Source organism: Symphalangus syndactylus, chromosome 24, assembly GCF_028878055.3.
Source record: "Symphalangus syndactylus isolate Jambi chromosome 24, NHGRI_mSymSyn1-v2.1_pri, whole genome shotgun sequence".
Classification (NCBI taxonomy): domain Eukaryota; kingdom Metazoa; phylum Chordata; class Mammalia; order Primates; family Hylobatidae; genus Symphalangus; species Symphalangus syndactylus.
In genome coordinates, this window is record NC_072446.2 from 15287812 (window position 1) to 15315308 (window position 27497).

The 27497-nt window shown below is 51.0% G+C and overlaps 1 protein-coding gene across 2 annotated transcripts in view; it reads left to right on the forward strand.

Annotated features, from left to right (window-relative positions):
* BMP7 (bone morphogenetic protein 7) overlaps positions 1 to 27497 on the forward strand; it is a 98797-nt gene that overhangs the window by 25888 nt on the left and 45412 nt on the right. For both annotated transcript variants that reach the window (XM_055265839.2, XM_055265838.2), the window contains exon 2: positions 12327 to 12519. In XM_055265839.2, the coding sequence (XP_055121814.1) occupies positions 12327 to 12519 (193 nt within the window). The remainder of the gene's footprint in view (positions 1 to 12326; positions 12520 to 27497) is intronic.

A 27497-nucleotide genomic window follows, 5' to 3' on the forward strand; every position in this document is an offset into this window, starting at 1 on the left:
TTCTTCATTTTCTCTTGCTGCGGTCATGTAAGAAGTGCCTTTCACCTCCCGCCATGATTCTGAGGCCTCTCCAGCCATGTGGAACTATAAGTCCAATGAAACCTCTTTTTCTTCCCAGTCTTGGGTACATCTTTATCAGCAGCATGAAAATGGACTAATACATTAATTGGTACCAGTAGAGTGGGGCATTGCTGAGAAGATACCCAAAAATGTGGAAGTGACTTTGGAACTGGCTAACAGGCAGAGATTGGAACAGTTTGGAAGACTCAGAAGAAAACCGGAAAATGTGGAAAAGTTTGGAATTGCCTAGAGACTTGTTGAATGGCTTTGCCCAAAACGTTGATGGTGATATGGACAATAAAATCCAGGCTGAAGTGGTCTCAGATAGAGATGAGGAACTTGTTGGGAACTGGAGCAAAGGTGACTCTTGTTATGTTTTAGCAAAGAGCCTGGTGGCATTTTGTCCCCACCCTAGAGATTTGTGGAACTTTGAATTTGAGAGAGCTGATTTAGGGTACCTGGCAGAAGAAATTTCTAAGCAGCAAAGCATTCAAGAGGTGACTTGGGTGCTGTTAAAGGCATTCAGTTTTAAAAGGGAAACAAAGCATAAAGGTTCAGAAAATTTGCAGCCTGACTATGCGATAGAAAAGAAAAACCCATTTTCTGGGGGAGAAATTCAAGCTGGCTACAGAAATTTGCATAAGTAGCAAGGAGCCTAATGTTAATCCTCAAGACCATGGGGAGAATGTCTCCAGGCCATGTCAGAGACCTTCATGGCAGCCCCTCCCATCACAGGCCTGGAGGCCCAGGAGGAAAAAGTGGTTTCATGGGCGAGGCCCTGGGTCCCCCTGCTGTGTGCACCCTAGGGACTTGGTGCCCTTTGTCCCAGCCACTCAAGCCATGGCTGAAAGGGGTCAATGTACAGCTTGGGCTGTGGTTTCAGAGGGTGGAAGCCCCTAGCCTTAGCAGCTTCCATGTGGTGTTGAGCCTGTGGATGCACAGAAGTCAAGAATTGAGGTTTGGGATTCTGCACCTAGATTTCAGAAAATGTATGGAAATGCCTGGATGCCCAGGCAAAACTTTGCTGCAGGAGCGGGGCCCTCATGGAGAACCTCTGCTAGGGCAGTGGGGAAGGGAAATGTGGAGTCGGAACTCCCACACAGAGTCCCTAGTGGGGTGCAGCCTAGTGGAGCTGTGAGAAGAGGGCCACCGTCCTCCAGACCCCAGAATGGTAGATCCACCAACAGCTTGAACCGTGTGCCTGGAAAAGCCACGGTCACTCAATGTTCGACGCCAGCCCGTGAAAGCAGCTGGGAGGGAGGCTGTACCCCGCAAAGCCACCGGGGTGGAGCTGCCTAAGACCATGGGAAGCCACCTCTTGCGTCAGTGTGGCCTGGATGTGAGACCTGGAGTCAAAGGAGATCATTTTGGAGCTTTAAAGTTTGACTGCCCTGCTGAATTTCAAACTTGCATGGGCCCTGTAACCCCTTTATTTTGGCCGATTTCTCCCATTTGGAATGGCTGTATTTACCTGATACCTGTACCTCCATTGTATCTAGGAAGTAACTAGCTTGCTTTTAGGTTTTATAGGCTCATAGACAGCAGGGACTTGCTTTGTCTGAGATGAGACTTTGGACTGTGGACTTTTGAGTTAATGCTGAAATGCGTTAAGAATTTGGGGGACTATTGGGAAGGCATAGGTGGCTTTGAAATGTGAGGATATGAGATTTGGAGGGGCCAGGGGTGAAATGGGTTTGGCTGTGTCCCCACCAAATCTCAGCTTGAATTGTATCTCCCAGAATTCCCATGTGTTGTGGGAGGGACCCGGGGGAGGTAATTGAATCATGGGGGTGGGTCTTTCCTGTGCTATTCTCATGATAGTGAATACGTCTCACAAGATCTGATGGGTTTATCAGGGGTTTCAGCTTTGCTTCTTCCCCATTTTCTCTTGCTGCTGCCACGTAAGAAGTGCCTTTTGCCTCCCGCCATGATTCTGAGGCCTCCCCAGCCATGTGGAACTGTAAGTCCAATTTAACCTCTTTTTTTTTTTTTTTTCCCTGGTCTCGGGTATGCCTTTGTCAGCAGCATGAAAACAGACTAATACAGTCACTATCAAACAAAACAAAACAGAACAGAAAATCACAAGTGGTGGTGGACATGTGGAGAAATTGGAACCCTTCCCGACTGCCGGCGGGAAGGTAAAATGCTGTAGCCACTATGGAAAACAGTATAGTGCTTCCTCAAAAATATTGAAAACAGAACTACAATATGACCCAGCGATTTCACTTCTGGGTATGTCCCCGAAAGATTTGAAAGCAGGGTCTCCAAGAGATATTTGCACACCCATAGTCATAGCAGCATTACTCACAATCACAAAAACGTGGAAGCCACATACCATTCAGGGATGAATAAACAAAACGTGGCCCATCCATAGAGTGGAATATTATTCAGTCTTAAAAAGGAAGGACATTCTGACAGGCTACAGCACGGATGAAACTTGAAGACATTTTGTTAAGTGATATAAGCTGGTCACAAAAGGACAAATACTGTGTGATTCCATTTACAGGTGTTGCCCAAAGCAGTCAGATTCACAGAGACAGAAAGCAGAAGGGTGGGTGCCTGGGGCTGGAGGAAGGAGGAAGAAAGGGGAGTTAGTGTTTAATGGGGGCGGAGTTTCGGCGTTGCAAGATGAAAAGAGTCCTGGAGACTGGATGCGCAAGAATGGCATCCTGTGTGTTTAAAATGACGGAACTGTACACATAAAAGTGGTTAGGATGTTAAATTGTATATTCTGTGTATTTTACCACAATTAAAAATAAAAGTTTTAAAAAATGGTGGCTGTTTACCTGGCTTAGGAGTTCCATGTGTTGTCAGAGCTGCAATCTAAGCGAGCTTCTATGAACTACTCTGCTACAGTACACCTGAGGGCTCTCACGTCCATGCTGGGGCAGCCAGAAAGTCCTTGTGGAATGAGTACAGTGGAGGTGTTATCTGAACAACGTGTATCATTGTCGACTTCTAGGCGATGTTCTGTTTCTCTGGGCGTAGAGCATTCTCCTCCCTTCTCCCAAGAGCTGTGTGTGTCAGTGTGGCCTCCCCAGGCTGCTCATGTTATTAAGACGACATTTTCCTGTTAGAGTTATCAGGTATGTCTGTTCCACTTTCCAGAATTCCCAATTTGTTGCATGCCTCTGGCGGCTTTTTCAAGCTCCTTAATCTTGCCATGTAAATCTTTGAATGAATGAATGAAGACCCATCATCAAATTTCACATCCCTGAAACTGCGGGCCGTAAACTGCCTCCTAACAGCAGCCGGGATAAGTCAGCTCCAGTGAGTTCTGGTGTGTGCCAGAACCTTCCAGATGAGCTGTAGCCCTCCAGGGAAAGAGCGAGCCAGGGTTGGTAGTTTTAGAGTTAAACGGGCACCGGGAAGTTCCGGGATATGGGGCCCTAAGCAGTCCTTGGGTCCGTGAAAACCCAGTTCTAACTTCTGGTTATAATGTAGACTTCGATTAGTTCTTTTAGCTCTTTGAGCCTCGTCCTCATTAAAGTGGGGTGTGGGGGTCTATCCCCAGCCCCTAACTGGAGCCGAAGGACGCTTTGGACTAGTCTGTGCTCACAGAAACCAGATTCTGAGTGAGGAACGTGGAATTCTAATGCTGGACTTGTGGTTTTTGCCTGGAAAGCATCCCTTTGCTCATAAAATATTTGTTCCTGCCTCGTAGTTTAGCGGCATCTTTGGGGGCAGTGAGAGGACCGCATAGTCTGGAAGGTTAACCAGATTTTTTCTGAAGACCATAGAGTTTTGGAAGGAGCTACTGGGTGATTATTTACTATCCATTTATCAACTCTTTCCAGCCCTGGCTGGGAGAGCGGCTTCAGGAGGAAATGAAGGCGGCTTTGCCTGGGCTGACGGTTCCCCTGTTCATGGATACAAATATCTTTCATATGCAACTGGCCACAGTCTTGCTCATCAGGTGTTTTTTTTTTTTTTTTTTCTGCATGGCTGTCCCCGTGAGAGCTGCTTCCTGAGGTCTCTGAGCAACCAGTGGCCAAATCCAGTGAATAGTCCCCGGAAGAGGGGTCTCCCTGCCCCCTTTCTCTGAATCTGGCCACTGTTGGGCCACCTTGCCCTGCCAGTCCTCTGGTCCTGCCCTTCCTTTGGACCAAGTCCTCCTGGTGGCATCATTCTCCCCCTCCAAGGTAGCCCCCAAATACTGCTCCAAGGTCATGCTGGTCTTTCTCATCATAAATGCATTTTTCCTGCATAACTTTATCCATAAACCCAATTCAACAGCTCCCAGCTTGAGCATTCTTGCCAGGGTTATCCAAACCTCTTTTTCCAACTGTCCAGTTGAACTTCCTGCAGGTCATCTCAAGTTTCACCTGTCTGCAACCACACGTGTTTCTTCCCTACCACTTTGCCTCCTGAGTGCTCTCTCCTGTGTTGGTATCTACTGACGGTGTTATCGCCCTCATGGCATTCCAGGCCAGCAGTGGGCAGCATCCTCTAGTTCCCCCTCTTCATATGCTTGCTTGTGATTAACTGTCTTGTCTCTTCCCCTAGAGGAGCACTTCTGGTCCATTACACTTCTGGGGGCCTGACAAGAGATGGAAAATGCTGACATCTTTTCTCTTGAGCCAGTCAGGATTGATAGTGGCTGCCTGGGTGCCAGAATTAAGAAAAGAGTGTTGCCATTGTTTAGTGATGCCTACCTCGGGTGCCAGGAGGGAGGAGGAGGGTGCATGTACTGGGTATGCATCATCTCTGATCCAGAGCCTCCTCTGAGCTCCCTGCCTCTGTTCTCACTCCCTATAATCCACTTTCCACAGGGTCACCAGTCCTCTACCTAAGATAGATCTGGTCAGGGTACTGCTTTGTGTCTAACAAGGGACCAAGCCATCATGGTTGACGACATCAATGATCAACCCCTTAGCTTGACATTCAAGCATTTTCCCAATGAGGAATGTGTTGCTTTTTTCTTGTTGTTCTCAGCAAACTTCTTACCTAAACTCCCCAGCATGCCCTGTTTCTTGTCTCTTGGGCCCTCGATCATGCTGTTGCCTCTGCCTACAGTGCCCTTCCTTGTCCTCTGGGACTAGTGGGCCTCCGTTCTTCCTTAAGAGTCCATTCAGCACCTCTCCTGGGAAGAACCCCCACCTGCAGAGCTGCCTCCCACCTTCCTCAAACCTGAACACAGGCACTGGGATTTGCCAAAATCAACGAAAATGAATGATCTCTTTAGGTACCGTGTCTCCTTTGGCCTCATACCCTGTTTCCCCAAAATTGTTGACATGGAAACAGTCAGATGTGGAACTAAAGCTGAACGTGCCTACCCTCTGACCCAGAAATCCTGCTTCAAGACATTTACCCAGTGGACACATGTTCACCAAAAGCCATGCACAAGAGTATGCATTGCAGCACAGTTTGTCTCAAACTGTAAACTCCCCAATGGCTCAAACTGTAAACTCCCCAAATGACTATAAAAAAATGAGTTGTGTCATATTCATATGATAGGGTTCTAGACAGCAGTGGAAATGTATGGACCACTGGTACACAGAACCGCATGAGTGAGGCTGTCGAAGGCTACAGACACAGAAGAGAACACATTTGTGATTCCATAGTCAGGTGTCATGGAGGCAGAGCCAGTCCGTGGTATTGGGTGTTAGGAAGGCAGTCAGCCTTACAGGAGGAGGGACTGGTGTTTGGGAGGGGTCCCTATCGGGACGACTTCGGAGCTGGTAATAAATGTTTTGTGTCCTGCTTTAGGTGTATTCACGTTGTGGAATTTCATTACACTTCATGAATGCTTGTCTGTGTGCCTTACTGTGTGTACGTTATCCACAAAGTAGTTTACTTGAACTAGAAAGGAATTGCATGAATAGTAATGTGTTCAGTGCAGAGATTTATGAGACCCTGCTAAGCATCAGGCTGTGCAGGACATGGGATCCAGAGCTGAGACAGTCATGGGCCCTGTTCTTACAGAGCTCAGTCAAGGGGGATGCCTTACATGTGGGAATGATCCAAGTCCGAAGAAAGCAGTTTTCATGGTGAATGGTCATCTGGAGAGAACACAGCTACCTGGGAGTGTTTCCTGCCCATCCATTTCCACTTCTGGGTGTGTATACAATTGGGCTTGTGTGTGTTTTGCTCAGAACTGCCTTGGTTGCAGTCAGGCAGCAGCCTGACTAGGGTTAGCTTAAAGGGGACTTCTTTGAAGCATCTCAACATAACTCCTAGATTGGAAGAGCTGAAACCCCAAACTTCAGGAAGGGCAGAGACTACCAGACCAGGGGATCAACCCAGCAGGTCTCTCTCCTCAATTCCAACCTCAGTCCTCCGTGCTTGGAAGCTTCTTTCTCACAGACGAGCCTTCCCTGCAGGGCGCTGGCAAGGGGTTTCCCAGAGCACTGGATTACATCCTTAGAGATCAAGGCAGGGAGAGCGAACAGGGGCTCTTTCATACCAGATTCCAATAAAAATAAAAGAAGGCTTATGTGTGGCCAAGGTTAAGGCTGGCTTCCTCCCATCCCTCAACTGGAGAGAAGAGGGTCATGGAACAAGATGGTGGCTCCCTTGGAGTCGCATGGCTCAACTGGGACAGTGATGATGGACTCTCCAAGAGAGACAGACACACGAGGGATGGGAGGTGGGGGTGGGGGGACATGGGCAAGGCTCCTTAACAGTTGTGCATCACAGTGAGCCATGCCCCAACTTTGCTCATCCTGATGAGCTATGCCCAGCACAAAATGATCCCTCAGGAAGCAGGAGAAATATATCTTCTGTATCTGTTTTCTCGTGTTTGTAGCAATTTATTCATTTAGTTTTGTGTATTATGATGTACGACTGTACATATGCATATATTTGGGTTCATACCCCTAATTTTTAGGGTGTTAAATACTGTCCCATAAAGCACGGCTCTGAATACTGCAGGTTCTGTTTAAGCATGAGCTGCCCTTTGCAAGTCTACACAATGGGTTGCCAATTTCTTTGGTTGTGGCCCTCCCTTTGTATCAGACAACTATAACTTAGTGAGGGGTTTGCCTGAATATTTCTCATAACTGTAGGTGGGAGGAAGAACCCCAGATGTTAGGGAGAGGCAAGGTACTCCTGAGAGATGCTGGGGGCAGGTGTGACTCCCATCTGGGACAGAAGTCTTCCCTGACATGGCAGAGGATCATGAAGGGGGGGCGCCCAGGTGGGCAGCTTCTTGTTCCTACCTGCTCTAACCCATTACTGACACCCTCCAGCTCAGAATTTCCCCTCTTAGGGCTAGCTTTGGGGCTATTTTGGGTTTTTATAAAAGAAAGACACTGAACTTGTCTTTGGGACAGTGATGGGTCTGCTTGCTGTCACGATGGTGTTTTCTGGAATCCATTTTCTTTGGACTTATCTTTTGGTCTTGGGGATTTAGGCCCTTTTAATTTTTTGAAGATGAAAGTCCTTTGTTAATGCCTATAAGCTCTCTCAGCCCTTGGGGGGCTGGGATGTAACTGAAGGTAGAGGGAGGAAAAGCTGGAATCCTAGGCTCTGGGCTTCCTTAGGAAGCTTTTCTCTGTGGGCATGGGGAGATGTCAACTCTAGACATTTAGTTTAAAACTCAAGTCTTGAGTAATCAACTATATACAGTAACTTTAGAAGAAAGTATAAAGACATATTTTCACCTGAAATACATGCAGGCTTCTACCTCTTTTAGTGGTAACAATTCAATTGTCTTGATACTTGAGTTGAAATGGTGTAGATTTCACGCTGTAGAGTGGCTTCCATAGAAAAGGGAAACCTTGGAAAGATGAGATTTGGAATTTGGTTTGGACTTTGAATTATCCACTGCTTATTTGTGTGTGTGTGTGTGTATGTGTGTGTGTGTACTTCATGACTGTTCTTTCTTTGATAATGGATACAAAATTATTTTCAGAACATGTGACAATGTGGGTTTCAGGGAGAATAGAGTAGCATTGTAGTTCCTGCTTCTCATAGTCTCCAACTAATGAATGAAGGAAATCCTCTCAGAAAGCCATACCAAAGAGCCCACAAACGTTTCTAAGAAATTTGGTTCCTCACTTTATCCCTGAGTTTCTTTTTAGAAAAGAACCTTGTAACTGATACCTTAACAGTTAAGATACAGTTCATCTTCTATATTAAAAACAGTTGTACCTGCAGCTGTTGTAACAAACCTTGTGTTTGTGATTATGTGTCAGTGTTTTCTTTCTTCATTGGGCGTGACTCTAATGATTGTACCTGTGTTTATGTCATGCTTATTCAAACATATCTTTATTGTTTGGTCTATTGCACTTTTTTTTTTTTCAAATGTAATCATAAGTGCACTGTGTAAATGCCCACAGCACATGTTGCTTCTTCTGCATTGGTTGTCATTCTTCTGGCTCATTGTTTTAGAGGCCCTGTAACAATGGCAGACTCAAATGGCTCACCTGTGGCTTTCTCCTGTCAGCAAATGGCTTCTGTGATCTTCCCAACAACTCCATGAGAAAGGGCCATTGTTACTATCCCCTGGGGGAGGGGAACACACAGGGATTAAGTAGCTTGGGGAAGGTCACACAGCTGGTAAGTGGCACAGCCAAGATCAAACTCAGGCCACCTGGCTCTAGAGAGTGTGAAGGTCAAGAGGGTGAGCTTTGGAGTTCAGCCACTCACCTGACTTGTGAACTTTGAAGGTTTCCCGGCCTCCCTGAGCCTCAGTTTCCTTATCTGTAAAATGGGGATCAGTCTTGCCTCATGGGGTTCCCTCAGATGATGGCAAAGAATGCTCAGTGCAGGGCTCACAGAGTAAGCACTCAGCAAACATGCACTTTGCACTTCCGGGCTCTTCAGCCATCCTCAGTTGTACATCCTCAGATGTTCCCCACCCCCTTTCTCTGCTCAGGCTGATTGCGTATCTGCCAGTGGGGCTGTTGTGAAGCTGGGTTCATCCAGTGCTGGGAGCAGGGAACTGAGGTCTGCTGGGGACCCACTGTGTTCAAGGCATTGGACTTTGCTCCTGTGCGTGATTGTGGGAGCAACCCTCTCTGCTGAAAGTTGAATCATGGCACAAGGGCTCTTCCTGGTCTTTGGAGGTCTGGCAGTGCTGCGGTGGAGAACAGAGATGTTTGGAACAAGACTTCATCTGTGCTTCACCTCTCCTGGTCCCCTGGAGAAAAGCATTTGAGAAGCCATGAGTTGTCCCAAGACTGTGCCACCTTCTTCATGGGGTAGACCTGGCCTCTTCCACCTCTCTCCTAGCACACTCTTGAAAACCTCTCAGATGCAATGCTTTGGGAGAACAGCTTCCAGGGTGACTAAAGCTACACATGCACAATTCCACTTCAAGGCATGAAACACATGTCCTGTGATGTTCATAGCAGCACTGCTTTCAGAGCCCCAATTTGGAAACTCCCTGAATGCCTATGAACTGTAGAATGGATACATGAATTGTGCTGTAATACATTGATGGACTATCATATGACAGTGAGGATGAACGAACATGCACGGTGACATGGATGAATTACACAAGCACTGTTAAATGGAAGAAGCCAGATACAAAAGATGATATAGTGTATGAGGCCTTGCAGGGGCTGCTCAAAAACAGGTGAAGCTAACCTATAGTTTGGGAAGTCCAGGGAGGGAAAGGGGGTTGGTAATGTTCTGTCTCTTGACCTGGAGGAATCTCCATGACTGGGTTTACTTTGGTTTACACACACGCTACACGTATGCAACAGTGCAGTTAAAAAGTTCTAGCAAACGGCCAGGCATGGTGGCTCACGCCTGTGATCCCAGTGCTTTGGGAGGCCGAGGTGGGTGGATCACGAGGTCAGGAGATTGAGACCATCCTAGTTAACAGGTTGAAAACCCCATCTCTACTAAAAATACGAAAAATTAGCTGGGCATGGTGACGGGAGCTTGTAGTCCCAGCTGCTCGGGAGGCTGAGGCAGGAGAACGGTGTGGGCCTGGGAGGCAGAGCTTGTAGTGAGCCAAGTTTGCGCCACTGCACTCCAGCCTGGGCGACAGAGCGAGACTCTGTCTCAAAAAACAACAACAACAACAACAACAAAACAACAACAACAACAAAAAACTACAAACAAGCAGAGAAACGGCCTTGCTGAGCTGTTCAGCTGTTCATGCAGCCACAGAGATGCGTGGTGGTTCAGGCCTCTGGTTTGGGCAGGACCTGGGCTTGAATCCCAGGTCTTTGGCCCTGGGGAGGTCACTGGACACCTCGTGGGTCTCAGGTGCATGCCTCACCTACCTATGCGGGATTGTACTGACTTCCTCAGGCTGCTCACCTTTTAGGGCTGGCATGAGGGTCGACTGAGCTGGAAAGGTGACAGAGGACTGGCCCGGGGCAGTCCCACGGTGACACAGTCAGGCCCTTTGCCCCGCCTTCCCACCTGGGGTCACCTCCCGAGGCTCACTTGGTTCCCAAGTGGCTGCCCTTTACAGAGACTCCTGCCTTCTCTGTAAATCAAAGCGGGGGATTGGTGATGTCCCCATGGCCCTCTCTCCCATTCATCTGGCCTGTCCCATAGATTGGGTCAGGAGAGAAGGGTTCCTTGTGGGCGTGAGGGGCGTGTTGTGACAGGCAGAGCTGTCATCTGGAGGGACCCACCCACAGTTTCTGGAGAGTCCTTCCCTCCTGCCAGCTCTCCATATAGGGCCCAGGATTCTAGCAGCTGTGGTTCAGAGGTCGTCTTCCCGAGGTCTCTCCAAATACAGGGATGCTCCTGTGCCCAGCCAGAGACCCCAGCCTCAGGGAATTCATCTGCCCCTTCTTCCTGAGAGGGAACAACCTGAACGGGTAATTCCCCCATGCTCCCTGCCCTCACCTTGCTCTCTTTTTGGGCTATTGTTAAGGTTTAAACCAGATTGTTTTTAACGGAGCTGTGCAGCCAGGGTCTTGGGGCTGCCAGTGCTGTGAACTTCTTCCTCAATGGTGTTCCCATCCTGCTGTCCCACTTGGAACCAGGCAGCCATAACCCAGCCTGAGAGCTGAAGCTTGTTGATCGTATTTCTCCTTTCTTCTGACCAATCTGCTGGCCAAACTGGTTCTGCTCTTTCTCCCTCTCTCTCCAGTTCCCTACCCCAGACAGGAAGTGGAGATGGGCTTGTATTTTCCTGCAGATGAAAGGTGTCTGGAGGTTCTTCTCACTATCCCGAGTGTGGTCATTCTGCCCCTTCCAGCACTCTGTGGCTCCCAGTGTCATTCCTGCTCCATGTTGGTCCAGAGGGGGCATGGCCCACAGGAGCCACAGGTCCCCACCCAGCAGCACCATTCCTGGGCTTTCATCTTGGTGCTTATCATGTGTGAAATGGACATGACATCTTAGTCTAATATTGCTGCCATGAAAAGGGAGAAAGGTGGAGGCCTTTTGCCTTATTTTGTCCTGAAGTCACTTTCAACCCCCACCCCAACTCTGCCATTCACTCCTTTTACTGCTGTTAGTCTGCTGCTGTGACTGTAAACCTTGGCACCTCATTAGAAATATCTGGGGGTGCTTTAAAGAAATATGGATTCCCTTGGTTCAGGAGGGGGTCGGAGTAGCTGTGTGCTGGAGCCCACTGTGTGCTTCTCTTCCCATCCATGTCCAGCAACCTCACGTTGGTAGCTTGAAATCTGCCAAGATGGCAGTATTTACACGGTGGAGTCAGCAGGCGCTTCAGATCAGGTCCCTGAGAGTCGGTTGTTAAATGTTTACCAGCCCACACCTGGGCCAGGACATCAATGTTTTCTAAAAGTTTCCACAGTGATTTTCATGTGCATTCAGGGCTGAGAACCCCTGGTCCTAGAGATGTCTCATACTAGGCACAGTAAGGTTTATGCTTACCAACAATAGCTAACAGTTATCCAACCCTAGCAGATGTTAAACTATTCGTGTGAATGAGATCATTCAACCCTGACCATAACCCATGAAGGAGGATTACAATCCCCATTTTTTAGATGATGAAATCAGGTTCCATAGAGGTTTTCTGTTACCTTCTCTAGGGCCACTCTGTTGGTTAGTGGCTGAGGCCAGATTCCAACCCAGGCCTGAGCCCCTGGGACCTGAGTCTGGCCAGGACCTCTTGGATGGCTGTGGTTAGTGCCCTACTTTTCCCAGCAGGTTGGACGCAGAATCATGCTCTTGTTCAGGATGACCATGGGGACCATGGGGTCTGAGCCTGTGACCCTCCAGTCTGCAGTGTGTCGGTGCAGAAGGAGCAGTTGTCACTGGGGTCACTGGCAATGGGCATGCCTCCATCTAGCTTAGGCAAGATGCTTGGACTCAGAGCCAGAGAGTGAAACCTAGACACTAATGAGCTGTCGGTGTTGGTGTGTGTTCTCTTCCTCTTCCAGTGGAACATGACAAGGAATTCTTCCACCCACGCTACCACCATCGAGAGTTCCGGTTTGATCTTTCCAAGATCCCAGAAGGGGAAGCTGTCACGGCAGCCGAATTCCGGATCTACAAGGACTACATCCGGGAACGCTTCGACAACGAGACGTTCCGGATCAGCGTTTTTCAGGTGCTCCAGGAGCACTTGGGCAGGTGGGTGCTGTACGGGTATCTGGGAGAGGTGCTGAGTTTCCTCTGGGGGCAGAGGAAGAAGGGGGTGGTGACAGCCGGAGGATGAGCCAGATTGGCGCAACCACGTGCCAGGCCCTGTACCAGATTATCCCTTCTAAAGAAGGTGTGTGGTGTATGTCACTTCCTTAGAACCATGACCAACAACAAATTCAGGAATAGTAGAAGGCCAGGGAGCCCCGGGATGCGTGGTGCCTTGTGGGTTTTTATAGGCAGTCTAGATCTGGCTGGGTGGATCTAAGGGACATAGAAGAAAAGGGGACGGGGAAGAAACATTTTTGAAGGGCTACCTCTCTCCCGTTCCTCACTCTGAAACCCAGTGCACGATGTCAGGCAACCAATTAAGGTGGCCATCTAAAGTAAAATGTTAGGGGAAGAAAAAACCCAAACCAAAAATAAACAGAGAACTTTTAGCCTTCCAAGAATCACTAGGTCAGAAACCAAATGTGTGTGTTGAAAGTCTTTAATTTATCGAGATCCATTAATTTCAAGGTCTTGTGAGAGGTAAGGAGGCTAAGAAAAAGGGCTGGGACATTTAGCAGGTGCATTCTATTCAGACAGTCCCGAGGCGGGAATGACCAAGGTCCTGTTACTCAGTGGCTGGGTTGCTGGACCCCTCAGGCTGTCAGACGTCTACCGTCCCCACTGGGCAGGGAAATTAATGGAAGAAAGGTGGTGTGGGCACCTCCTTGTGATGTGCAGGCCTAGCGTCTTTAGCTAGAAAGGGGACTTGTTACCATAGACAGGGACAGAAGAACCATCACAGCTACGTTTGCCAAGCACTGCTATTTGGTGGGGGCGGGGGGGGGGGTCATCTAAGGACCAAGAAAACAAAACTGCTCTTGAGCGTTTCCAGAGTGTTTTGTACTCGATATCTTGTTTCATATTCACAGTAGCCTTCAGAAGTGGTGGCTCATCTGTAAAATGAGGAGAACTAAAGTGACCTGAAGCCAAAGAATGAGGCTACCCAGAGAGAACGTGGCCACATTAGGATGTGAGCCCAGGTTTGCAAAGCTGGAGCCCATGCTTATGAAAGATATTTATTTCAAAAATTTGTTTTTAGGCCGGGTGTGGTAGCTCACGCCTGTAATCCCAGCACTTCGGAAGGCCAAGGCGGGTGGATCATTTGAGGTCAGGAGTTCGAGACCAGCCTGGCCAACATGGTGAAACCCCGTCTCTACTAAAAGTATAAAAATTAGCCAGGCATGGTGGTGTGTGCCTGTAATCCCAGCTACTTGGGAGGCTGAGGCAGGAAAATTGCTTGAACCCAGGAAGAGAAGGTTGCAGTGAGCCGAGATGGTGCCACTGCACTCCAGCCTGGGTGACAGAGTGAGACTCTGTCTCAAAAAAAAAAAAAAAAAAAAAAAAGTTTTTGAGTAGGCAAGACATGTTCATGGTATAAAATCAAAAGGAAAGAAAAGGAACCACAGTGAAAATGAAGGCTCCCAGCCCCTGCTGAGGCAGCCCCTGCTGCCAGTTTCTTGAGTCTCCTGAAATCAGCGAAGGAATCTGTGTTGCTGTTTTCACCTGTGGAACCCCACAGCGCACTCACTCCTGCCCCTGGCTTTCATCGTTGGATGATGAACCTTGCCAGCCCTTTCCAGTGGTTCACACAGGGTGCCCTCGTTCTCTGAGTCACCTCACTGTTGCACGGCATAGGTTGTGCTGCGTTTAATGTGTGCACGCTGGCTCCTCTGTTCTATGATGGACGGTGCCGCAGGGCAGATACCCTCACTGACATACCTGTTCATGTCTATCAGTCAGGTAAAGTTCTAGAGATAGAATTGTGGGGTCAGAGGGCCCACACATGGGTGGCTTTGGTAGCCACTGCTGAGCAGCTCTGCTGGGAGGTGACATCGACATCTACTCCCAGCAGCCAGGGAGTTTCTTGCTTAGGATGAAACCGCAGCCTCTGTGTCCAGGCTATTATCTGGATTCTCCACTCAGCTCCGGCAGCTCTTGGTCCTTCCTGCTGGCTTCGTGGGCACCTGGTCCCATCATGGTCTGAGGTGCCTCTGCTGTCTTGCCTGAAATCCATGGGGTGGATCCTGAGGGCTGCAGGGTTGGGAAGCAGGCCTGAGCACTGTGTTTGGAGGAGGGGTGGGCGTTCCAGGTGTCCTTCCTGCCAGGCTGCCGGCAACAAGCAACTTGGGCTGGGAGTGCCCATTCTAGTGCTGGGGTCCTGCTCCTGGGGGCTTCTGGGCTGCTGGGTGACTGAGTCCCCCCACAGCATAGGTACCTGCTGCATGCCATGCCTGAGGGCATCGACCAGAACGAACTAGATATGAGTCTCTGCCCTCTGGAAGCTCACATTCCAGCAAAGGAGAGGACGTGGCAGGTGGGAGCATTGAGCAGGGAAGGGTATAGGGTGAGAAGCAGTGGAGGGAAAGACGGAGCCACTCACTTTCTTTAGGTTTCTACATGTTCTTCCTGTGCCTCCTGCAGCAAAGCCACCATTCTTCAGAAGTTAAATGGTTAAATTAAAAAATATATATTATTTATTCATTTTTCTGGACAGGTTGTTTTGTTTTTGAACCTAGAACCAAGATACCCCTATTATGTAATTCCCCAGCTATTAAGAGCATAGATTCAAATCCTGCCACCAGGTACCCGTGTGGCCTTGGGAAAGAGTCATTTCTCAGAGCCTCAGTTTTTTCCTCTGTAAAATGGGGATAATAATTGAATCTCCCTCCCAGAGTTGTGCTGTGGATGAAAGAGGGTGACATACTTACAACAGTGTCTTACACACCGGAAGTGCTCAATAAATGGTCACCTGCATTAGTATCATCGTCATCACAGCAGGAAGTGGAGCAAGACCTCTTTAGGAAGACAAGAGCCCTGGGTGGTGGCTGTGGCACTGCCTTCCCGTGTATGTCCATCCAGCCAATTCCCCTAATTCTGCAATCTCCCAGTGGGAACAAAGCCCTGAGCTTGAAAATGCTCTTCAAATCCCCCCTGCTTCCTCCAGCTCGCCTGTTCAGAGATGGGGCTCTTCTTTGCATGTCCCCAACCTGGCCCCACACAGCTTCTTCCAGCTGAAGGCCTCCTGCAGACCTCAGCCCGGGGGAACCCAGAGCCTTCCCTGCTGCCCCCGCCATGTGGCTGCCTCTGTCTCTGTGCCGCCAGCTGCCCAGCTGTGCAGGGCTGGGACATCTGACGAGCTGGGCCTGAGCTCCAGGAAAGCCCTGGGGGTGCCGGGGATTAGCTGGCTTTCGGTCGGCCTCAGCGTCTGTCCCATTGTGGGAGTCACTTTCCACTGAGTCCTCTTGATCTCTCGGAATCCAGATTAAATTCCGATAATGAGCCGAGCTGGAGGCCTTCCATAGCCCTGCGGCTCTGCTTAAAGCGCGGCCTCAGACAGCTGGAAAGACACGTTGGAGCCGCCCTTGGCAGGCTGTGGAGCGAGTAGGGGCGCAGAGGCAGATCTGGGGACAGTGGCCTTGGCTCCAGAGGCCTTGCTGGGGCGAGAAGGGGCTGCTAAAGGATCGGAGTCTTATCCTCATTTTCTGAAACCCAGGCCTGAGGCCAGGCCAGCTGGGGCCTGGCTTCCAGGAGCTGGACTCGCTCCTGTCCCCGTTGGTGCAGACTTTGGTTCCAGGTGAAGGTGAGGATATTTGGGGTAGGGGTCGTGCTGTTTGCCCTGTTTCTGCTGTGGAGCTGGGACCCGGCATCTTCCATCCCAGCCTTCCCCGTCTCTCCCTGAGCATGTCCCAGGCTTGCCCCACTCCGCAGCGCTGCCCCACATGTAGGCGACACACTTCTGCTTTGGGAGCTGGCCTCTGAGAACCTCCCTGGGAGGCCAAGGCCAGCCAGGGCAGCAGAATCTGCTCCAAGGGAGTCGGCCGCCACCAAGGTCGAGATGATGTCGGCAGCTGGATGGAAATGTCCCTGGGTTCATCTCAGTGATTTTGGCTGCCAGGAGGGTGACCTCAGCGTGGTCTCCAGGGCCAAGATTTGGATCAGCTGCAGCCTGAGTCACTCTGAGGAAGAGGGAGCTGCCCGCTGCCTGTCCCCACCACACAGGATGGATTGGCAGAGGAGGCCTGGGCTCAGCTTCCTGGGTCCCTTCAGCCCAGGCAGAGGCTCTTGCCCTCGACTAGCCCTGGGATGGGGGTTCTGAGTTTCTGCCTTTCTGAGAAGCTCCCTGAGGATGCCCTGATGATTTTGGTCCATAAACCTGAGAAGGTAGATGGGGCTGGATGTGGTAGGAGGAACGATGCAGCCCCCTCACAGGGCGGCCCTCGGGCAGTGGGCCAAGGGCTCCTTGCCCAGTCCTCCCCTGGAGATGCTGGGGTGGCGGCAACTTGTTATGTGCAGATTCATGACTTGGTAGCAAGACTCTGGGCGGGTTTTGCCCTGCCGTTAGCCCCCATGAGCGTGTTTGGGCAGAGAGCCATGGTCACGTTCCAGAGCACGTCTCCACCCTGTGGTTGAGGCTTCTCGTTGCGTGGTGCTTACTGTTTATGACTGTGCTGGACACTTCAGCTTTGTTTCATGCCTTGGAAAGGTTCCTATGAAGATGTATCATCCCCATTTTACAGGTGCAGAGCCTGGCTCAGAGGTGGGAAGTAGCTTGCCCAAGAGCACACAGCCATAAAGTGGCAGAGGTGGGACTCGAACCCAGGCTCTTAGATTCCAGCACTCACCATCTTAGCCATGGCTGTGCCTCAGTGATTCCCATAGTGCTGATTCCCTCACCTGGGGCTCAGATGGGTCCATTGATGAGTCTTGAGCTGGTTTTCAGTCTTGGCTGTGCATTAGAATCACAGAGGCTTTTAAAACTCCTGATCTGTAGGGGTTGAACTGTCATTGGTGTGCTTTAAAAGCTCCCAGGTGATTCCCTGTGTGCTGAGGTGTGAACAGGTGGCTAAGATCTCTCTAATTTCTCACCCATGAGCTGTCTTACATGCCCAAGAGGAAGGAAAGAGATTCCTTTTTTTTTTTTTTTTGAGATGGAGTCTCACTGTGTTGCCCAGGCTGCAGTGCAGTGGCACGATCTCAGCTCACTGCAACCTTCACCTCCCAAGTTCAAGTGATTCTCCTGCCTCAGCCTCCCAAGTAGCTGGGATTACAAGTATGTACCACTACGCCTGGCTGATTTTTTTATTTTTAGTAGAGATGGGGTTTCACCATGTGTTGGCCTTCTGTGACACATTCCATGTTCCCTTCAGCTTTGTGTCTCAGAGAAGACTTTTTCTTCCCATAAGACTGAGCCCAAAGTGTAGTCCAGACCACAATTGTCAGTCTCAATGGCACAGGAAAGGGACTGGCTAAGGGTGAAGATCCCTTTGGACTCTGGAGCTTCTTGCTGCTCCTGAAGGCTACGTGCCTGTTTCCTCATCTCCTGGCTTCTACCCCTTGCCACTACACCTCAGCCCCAGGGCATGAGCTCTGGTTTTGAGCTGCCTTCTCAGGATGTGCCAGGTCAGCTTCTTGAGTAGCCTTTTCAGAGGGCAAGGAGGATTCCTTCTGGCTGCTGGGAACTTCCAGGATGTCCTGGAAGGTCAGAGGAGAGCAGCCCTCATCAAGGAGCCTTGGTTCTCTGGGACCCACTCCAGAACCCAGACTGAAGCTGCCTGAGCAGGAGTGGCAGGCCCTTAATGCCTTTGGTTCCACTTGGGGTCCTCTCATGGATCTGTAAGGATCCCTCTGGAAAAAGCCACCCAGCTGGGCAGAGATGGCAAACCACTGTGTTCAATCCAGTTAATGCCAGAGACACGGCCAGCATCCCGGGGCCAAATGCCTGTTGGCTTCCTGTCCTGTGGCCTGAGGCCATCTGGTGGGCCTTGGTGGCTTTTTTTGATCTCTGTCCCTGTTATTTCTTCCCATAATTCATCCCAAGCCTGGCTTCACAGGGAGCATACAGGTGGTGGCTGGGAATCAATGGCAACAGATTCCGTTCGCTGAGTGTTTGCGGCGGGCGGGGGCCCAGCAGGTTGCCCGCATTTTCCCTGATTCCCAGTAGGTGTTATATCGTGTGCAGTGAAGCTGAGCGGGTGTCCCCATGAAGTGGTCGGTCCTGCCCCTCTTGTAGACCGCCTGTGGGAAAGATCTGCTCCCTTTATGTTTCTATCGATTTAGCCGGGTCCACAATGCGATCCTGGAGACCCCTCTCTCCCATGACGCTTGTCTATGCTGGGAGAAGGGATGGCTGTCTTTGGGAACAGTCATGATGACAAAAGCTAATTGCATGCAACGGGGACTCTTTACTGCTTCCCACAACAACCCCCTATGGAGACACCCTTATCCCTGCCCACCCCTCTTTTTTTTTTTTTTTTTTTAGAGATAGACAGGGTCTTGCTCTGTTGCTCTGCTGGAGTGCAGTGGAGTGATCACAGCTCACTGCAGCCTTGACCTCCTGGGGTGGAGCAATCGTCCCGCCTGAGCCTCTCAAGTAGCTAGGACCACAGGAACACACCACTATGTCTGGCTAGGTTTTTACTTTTGTAGAGATGAGGTCTCGCTATGTTGTCCAGGCTGATCTCAAACTCTTTGCCTCAAGTTATTCTCCTGCCTTGGCCTCCCAGGGTGTTGTGATTACAGGCATGAACCACCGTGCCTGCTCCCACACCCTTTTTCACAGACAAGGAAATGAAGGCACAATACTGGGTTGGGGATTAAGGATGAGAAGCTTGCATCTTTCCCCAGTCACATATGTTTTTCTTCCTTGGCTGGTGGATACACTTTTTTCTTTCTCCTCATGGCAGTCCAGTCCTGTAAATTGGGAAATGGTGGGGCAATTCGTATTTTCCACACCAGGAAATTGAGGCAGAGACCAGTGACCTGCCCTGCCTGCCCCAGCAGTGTGTAGTGAGGCTTTGCAGACACACCTGGAGCCGCCTCTCGTTCCACCCCTCGGAAGTTGCACGGACTTGGACAGCACGTGGACCCTTGCTGAACCGTGTGGGGCTGCATAGTGAAGATCTGAGCGGGATCTGAGTGGGCCCAGCAGAGACAGTGACAGGGGCTCCACAAGGGGAGCAGTTTTGTTTGTTTTGCTTACTGTGGTATCCATTTTGCCTAGAGCCTGGCACATAGTAGGTGCTCAGTAAGATGCCAAATGCGTGAAAGGATGAAAGCACGACCCTGCCTCCCCTTTGAAGATATGGGCTCTCTGAATTCCCAGACCGCATGGTCTGGTCCCGTGTGCCTGAGCGCATGCACAACAGATGCCTGCTGGGTGAGTGAGTGCCGGCCACAGTATCTTTGCCCTGGGGCTAGTCCGTCCTAGCAAATGCTCCAACGTGCTTTCTCTTCCAGAACTGAAACTCGAGAATGCCTTGCTTGCAATCTTTCTTCAGCATCTGAGCCCAATTTCCAAAAAGTGAAAATTGCCTGTAATTATGATACTTTTTGATCCTATGGATGTTTCCCTGTGATGATTATAATTACGTTATTTAGAGCTGTGTGCCAGTGGGTGCCCAAGGGGTAGGTCGGTTCTTGTTTGCAAATAGGGGAGACATCAGCGTGTGTGCTGCCACCTGGGGTTCTTTACACTGGAATGCATTTGGGGAGAATGGGCTTTCATGGAGGCAGCTCTCTGGATAACTTGATTTGGCACTTTGATTCCAAAAGCACTTCATGCTTGGCCCTGGGCCTCTGCTTGCCTATAGAAGCAAATGTATTAACATCTGTGTTTCGAATCAGGATCTGTAATTGCTTTAGCCTTTTTGGCAGGAGACAAAGAGAATTAATATTTTTCAATTTGGTCATAAGCAGTCATCTGTAGCTGGGAAGAAAAGTGTCTGCTCAAATATTAACTCTAAGGGTGGGGAATACAGGCTTACCAGGAAAATGATGTTTTAAAGGAGACAACCACAGTTAATGAAGCTAGTTCAAGTTCAGATTGGAAGTAGGCATGTGGGTAAATACTCAAGGTTCTTCCAAACCCTGCTTCTTCCTTTGTCTTCCTATTGCAACATCCGTCGGTGCCATATTCTTCTTTTTCCTCAGCAATGCCCATGGCTTCCCATTTTGCCACCCCAAGAAAAGAAGAAGGAAAGCTGACACCCGGTCTTGCATTCCAGCACTCATGCCACCCTTCTCCTCCCGGGACCAAGGCAGGCATTGCCAATGGATCCCAGCCCTCCCTTTCCCTGGATCCTTGGTACAGGTCTCTAAATAAGGCAGCCACTGCCAGTTGAGTGAAGCTGCCATCAAGTGAAACCTGTTGGCCACTGGTTTCAGGTCAGGTTTCTCCGAAGCTCACCTTCAGCTGAGGATTGTGTGGCTGTGAGAGTGAAGGATTAGAAAATGTTTCCAGGAAAGGCCTTTAGGAGCATCGGGCAGTGGGGAGATGGGGAGGCCAGGTGAGGGAGCAGTGCTGCGCAGAGCACCCTGAAGGGGGACATTGGCTCACTCTTCCTGCTAGAGGTTCTGGAGACAAAGTTGCACCCTCACCCTAGTCCCGTCAAGAGAGCTGAAGTGTTTATACCCTGTCATTTGAGGCAGGGTTTTGGTTTCCCAGCCTCTGTAGTAGTGACCTTTGGGGGTGGCTCATTCTATGGGGTTAAGGGCCATCCTGGGCATTGTAGGGCATTCAGTAGCAGCCCTGGCTTCTGCCCACCAGATGCCAATGACACATCCCCACACTCAGTTATGAAACCAAAAATGTCACCAGACATTGTCAGGGTCCCATCTTTAAAAGGGCCTCTAACTAGGCCCTGGGGAAGAGTTAGGAGACGGGGGCAGAATGGCCCTGACTGAGAAGCACAGGGTGGAGGGAGGGATGTCAAGTACCTCTAGGTGACACAGCCGAAGTTGAACATACTGAAGTGGGAAGTCCCTCACCCACCCTGTCTTCTTCCCACCTTCCCATTCACCTTGCTCACTGCTACCTACCACCAAACACCACCTACCAGCAAACACTAGCTACCAGTAAACACCAGCTACCACCAAACAAACATAGCTACCACCAAACAAACACAGCTACCACCAAACACCAGCTACCACTGAACAAACACTAGCTACCACTGAACAAACACCAGCTACCACCGAACAAACACCAGCTACCACTGAACAAACACTAGCTACCACTGAACAAACACCAGCTACCACCGAACAAACACCAGCTACCACCAAACGCCAGCTACCACCAAACGCCAGCTACCACCAAACGCCAGCTACCACCGAACAAACAGCTACCACTGAACACCAGCTACCACCGAACAAACACCAGCTACCACCAAACACCAGCTACCACCAAACACTAGCTACCACCAAACCAACACCAGCTACCACCGAACAAACACCAGCTACCACCGAACAAACACCAGCTACCACCGAACACCAGCTACCACTGAACAAACACCAGCTACCACCGAACACCAGCTACTACAAAACACCAGCTACCACCAAACGAACACCAGCTACCACCGAACACACACCGGCTACCACCAAACACACACCAGCTACCACCAAACACCAGCTACCGCCAAACACCAGCTGTGCAGCTCCTCACACACATCTGTCTGGGGTGGTGCTCAAATCCACCTGTTGTCAGAACCTCCTGGAAATACATTGGAAGAGAAAAATACAGGTTCCCATGTTTAACCCCAACTAGTCATGTGTAGGGGCTAGGAGTTTTCATCATTAATGTTTAAAAATAAGCTCCCAGGACTGGCTGTGTCACTTTCAGGGCCCAGTGCAAAATGAAAATGTGTCAAAAATGTATAAAAGATTTCAAGACAGCAACAGCAGAGCATGAAACCAAGCTCAGAGTTCTTCTGTGTGTCGGGCCCTGTGTGACTGCATGGGTCACATGCCCATGAAGCCGGCCCTGGCCTTGCCATCTCCCTGGATATAGATGTCTATTGATATCTGTGTTGATAGATATCTTTATACAGATACCTTTCAGCCCCAGCCTCATTTCCAGCTGTCTCCTGTACACGTACACACGTGGAAACACAGATCCACAGAAACACAGACACAGACACAGCACACGGACGTGCAGACATGCCTGGTTTCCCCTATTTTAACACCTTACATCAATAGGGTACAGTTTTCATAATTAAGGACCCAGCATCTGCATTTTTATTAATGAAAGTCAATCATTTATTCCGGACCCCTTTGCTTTTACTTCTTGTCCTGTCCTGTCCAGGACGCCACCTACCCTTCAGTGGCCACATTCCCTGGGGCTCCTCCTGCCTATGTGTTTCTCTGGCTTTGCTTGTTTCTGAAGGTGACAGTCACCCAGCGTTTGGAGGGAGTTGATGCAGAGTCCTCTCCCACTATCGCTCGGTCTATCTCAGCCCCACCTATTTTAAAATTCAACCTGAATCCTTATGCTCTGGCTGTGGCTTGATGTCTTCTGAACTTGAGTGACCTGGGTCACAGCCACACGGGGTCCCCAGACTGGAGTCCTTGTAACCCCTGGGCTTTCAGCTATGGCGACCCCAGTGCCTGGCACAGAGCACTCCATGTGGCTTTGCTTCTTGAGTGGAAACTAGATTATAAGAGCCTTTTTGGGGTAAGGGTTCTTTGTCTCCTAACTCTTCCCCAGGGCCTAGTTAGGGGCGCTTTAAAGATGGCACTTAAGGTGTCCTCAAAAGCATGCTCTTTCCCCTCCATGCTGTGGGCTTAGGGAGTGGGCTCAGCCTCTTGCTCTGGGGTTGAACCCACAGGTCCCGGAAGTGGGAGAGGGTGGGTGGGGTGGTTTGGGAGTCAGGTTTGCAAGTGGGATTGAGGGCTGGAACCAGGAGCCTCCCAACAAACCTGTCATGGCCATTCTCCTTGGAAAGCTTTCTCCAGCTGAGTCCTGCCTCCATCCCTTTCCCCTTGGGTGTTCTACATGCAGGGGCTCACGGTGCAGTAGGAAAAGCATCTCTGAGGCCCTAGTCTTGCTCCTGGACATAAGAGGGATCCTCCAGCTTCCCCAGCATCACAGGTGTTTGAGTCTTTTCTCTGCAGATGCCACCACATGTCCTGGCGGGGGTCGCTGCCGTGAATGTAGACAGCATTTCTCCTCCAGCCCATGTCTGGCTGCTCAGGCAGTGACTCCCAGCACATCAGCCTCACCAACTGCCACCTTGGACAGGGCCTCCACTCCTCCTCGGAGAGATGGACCCGCTGAGCCGCAGACCTTGAGGCTTCCCCTCTCCACACACCTTCCCCTGTGCGGGAGCTCTGCTAGGAGCTTTCTCTGACCCACTGAGGAGTCCGAGTCGAGGTCTGTGGAGAATTCCCCAGCCCCTCACCCTCAGGAGACAGTCCCTCACCCTCAGGAGACAGTCCCTCACCCTCAAGAGATAGTCCCTCACCCTCAGGAGACAGTCCCCTTGCCCTCAGGAGACAGTCCCTCACCCTCAGGAGACAGCCCCTCACCCTCAGGAGACAGTCCCTCACCCTCAGGAGACAGTCCCCTCGCCCTCAGGAGACAGTCCCCTCACCCTCAGGAGACAGTCCCTCACCCTCAGGAGACAGTCCCTCACCCTCAAGAGATAGTCCTTCACCCTCAGGAGACAGTCCCCTCGCCCTCAGGAGACAGCCCCTCACCCTCAGGAGACAGTCCGTCACCCTCAGGAGACAGTCCCCTCGCCCTCAGGAGACAGTCCCTCACCCTCAGGAGACAGTCCCTCACCCTCAGGAGACAGCCCCTCACCCTCAGGAGACAGCCCCTCACCCTCAGGAGACAGTCCCTCACCCTCAAGAGATAGTCCTTCACCCTCAGGAGACAGTCCCCTCGCCCTCAGGAGACAGTCCCCTCGCCCTCAGGAGACAGTCCCCTCGCCCTCAGGAGACAGCCCCTCACCCTCAGGAGACAGCCCCTCACCCTCAGGAGACAGTCCCCTTGCCCTCAGGAGACAGTTCCCTGGCCCTCAGGAGATAGGCCCTCACCCTCAGGAGACAGCCCCTCACCCTCAGGAGATAGTCCCCTCACCCTCAGGAGACAGGCCCTCACCCTCAGGAGACAGTCCCCTTGCCCTCAGGAGACAGGCCCTCACCCTCAGGAGACAGTCCCCTTGCCCTCAGGAGACAGGCCCTCACCCTCAGGAGACAGTCCCCTTGCCCTCAGGAGACAGTCCCCTCACCCTCAGGAGACAGGCCCTCACCCTCAGGAGACAACCCCCTCACCCTCAGGAAACAGCCCCCTGGCCCTCAGGAAACAGCCGCCTCACCCTCAGGAGACAGTCCCCTCGCCCTGAGGAGACAGCCCCTCACCCTGAGGAGACAGCCCCTCGCCCTGAGGAGACAGCCCCTCACCCTGAGGAGACAGCCGCCTCGTCCTCAGGTGCATCCCTCTGAAGCTGCTCCAAGAGGTTCTGACGGGCTTAAGTCCCAGGCCCACAGTGTTCTGTTTTGATGATCTCCAAGCCTGCCTTACTTCCCCGCCCTCTCCAGGTGGTTCCTGGGGTCACCTCTCAGACTACTTGCATTCAAGTCCTTGACTCAGGATCTGCCTCTGGAGTCACTGAAGCATGACAGAGGCCGAGTGTCAACCACACAGGGCAGCCGGGAGGGCTCTCTGGCAAGGGGCAGCTTTGGCACGGGCACAGCTCCTGGGACCTGGTGAGGGTCTACTAAGTGCAAGCTGATGTCCTCAGCCTGCCCCCTTCCTCGACCCCCCTGGCTTAAGGATGCTACCATGAGAATAAGTCTTAGAACACCCCGCTCTGGCCTTCTCTAGATGTTCTCACCCAGCCTCTGTTTTTGAGAATCTTGAATTTGGAAATTGCGTCACTTGTTTCTGTCTGCAAAGCACTGTCAAATTTCTTTCCCCTTGTCGCCCTGCTTTGCTGCACTCTTTCTGTCTCTGGGTTTGGAATCTTAAAACAGCCTGTGGTTCTCTTAAAAAAAAAAATATGAGGTTGGAAAGATGACCCAGCCCGAAGACTGTATTTGTGGTGCTTGTTTATTCCTTGAGTGTGCTGCATGAAAGGGGCTGAATTTACCTCATTCTATTTTGGTCTGGACCTGGAGGCTGGAGGAAATGCGGTCCCCAGGGGAAGTCTAGAAGGATAAGTCTCCCCATCCTCCATGGCTGCCCGCCCACCTCCACAGTGCCAGACGCAGGGAGCTGCCCATCCGTGTGGGATTTCCCCCAGAGCCGTGTCAGAAGCTCTGCAGTGCCCCCCAGGTTTTTCTGGGGGGACCCCCCCAGAGTTCTTGATGTTTCACCAGAGTTCTTGGTGTGTTCTGTGAGCCGGAATCCAGCTCGTGGCTCAGTTCCACTGGATTTCTGGATGGATCATGCCTGGGTTGAATGGAATGGTAGAGCCTCCCGTTTTCCAGAAATTCTGGGGCTCAAACCCTGGTATCTTAAGCAAAGAGGGACAAGAGTCAGGTCCAAAAGGAAATGTGAGATGTGCTTTCTTCCCAGCTGTTGCTCTCTGCCCGCCTGAGCCCTCTTGATTTTTGCCTGATGTGGGGAAAGGACGTGGCTCTGAAGAGGTGACGGGGACAGGAAATGGGGGCACTAAACCAGAAGCCCATGCAGCCTGGCAGTTTCCAGCGAGGGGTCAATTTGAGGTAATTTGACAGCCCCCTGGTTCCATAGCCAGGCCTGTGAAGGTGGAGGGTATGGAGGTGCCCAGGGGCTGACGAGGGTCTCCCTTCAACTAACATGTGCAGCTGGGTACCCATGGCCTGGGAGTGGGCGACCAGTAGGGCATAGGGTAGGCTGGGTGGGCTACGGCCCCAGTGAACTGTGAGTCACAGCCATTTCTGGAGCTATCTGAATAATCTGAAAAAGTACCATTTCTCTTTTAATAATATAAACTATTGGAAGTGAAACCAGAAAACCTTACTGGCCGTAAGGATGCAGAGGATACCAGCCCATTTGTCCAGCATACATCTGAGGCCTGCTTTGTACTAAGCTGTGTGCTCGGTGCAGAGGCTGCTCCAGGGCTGAACAAAATAGGGCTGGTTCTTGCTGACAAAAAGCTTAAAACCTGGCAGGGAAAGAGGAAAACCCAAAAAACTATACAAACAAACTGAAACTCCAGCCCAGATGGCACAGGGGAGAGGACTTGGGCTTGGAGGGTGTCTGACGTGGACGCGCCTTTAGGGCATCAGTGGACGCTTCCCTGGGATGCTCAAGAACAGGCAGGTGTGGGGGAGGTGAAGAGGCAGGGAACAGTGTTGCAGGCAGCGGGACCAGCATGTGTGAAGGGCTGTGGTGGGCTGGAGACTGGCACAGATGAGGAGGGCTGGGTGGGAGGAGACTGTGGAGACAGGGGCCGGACCATCCAGGGCCTTACAGGTTGGATGACCTGAAGTTGACAATAATGCCTCCTCTCTCTCCCCGGTTTCTCGGTTTGGACTGTCAGTTCCATAGTCTTCTTTATCACGGAACACATTAGAGAGCTTTGGCTTTTTATCCTAAGAGCTGATAAAGGGTTTGAGGCAGGGAAGTTAATTGCTCAGCCCCTGCAAGCTGCTGGGGCAGGGGGAGTGCGGGGTGAGAAGAGTGGAAGTGGAACCCCGGGGTTCTCTGGGTGGTAGCTCTCCCTCCACCATCAAACATCACCGTGCAGGGCTGACACTTTGCTGGAACAGGGCTCTGGGCTGGCTCCATTCACTACCTGCATTTCTCTGAGCCTCAGTCTCCCACTGTGAGAGGGGACAACAGTGCTTGCCTCTCAGGTACCATAGGGTTCAGTGGGCTCGCTCCACGCCTTGTTCTAAGATGGTTCCATCTTGAGCTGGGGTCAGCTCGCTGCAGCTGTGATCTTGCTTTAAAGCCAAGGCAGCTTGAATCCCATGGTGGGAGATTCACACTGACATTGAGCTTTGCTCCAACCAGCTGGGAGCCTTGAGTCTCTGGCCATGCGCTGGCATCTCGAGCATATCTTTCCATTTAACTCATTCTCAGAATAATCCTCATGGCTACCTCCATTTTACAAACAAAAGAACCTGATGGACAGAGGCTGACTTGCTCAAGGTTACTTCACTGAGATTTAATTCCAATTTTCCTCAACCCAGAGCCTGGAGCCGTACAGCCT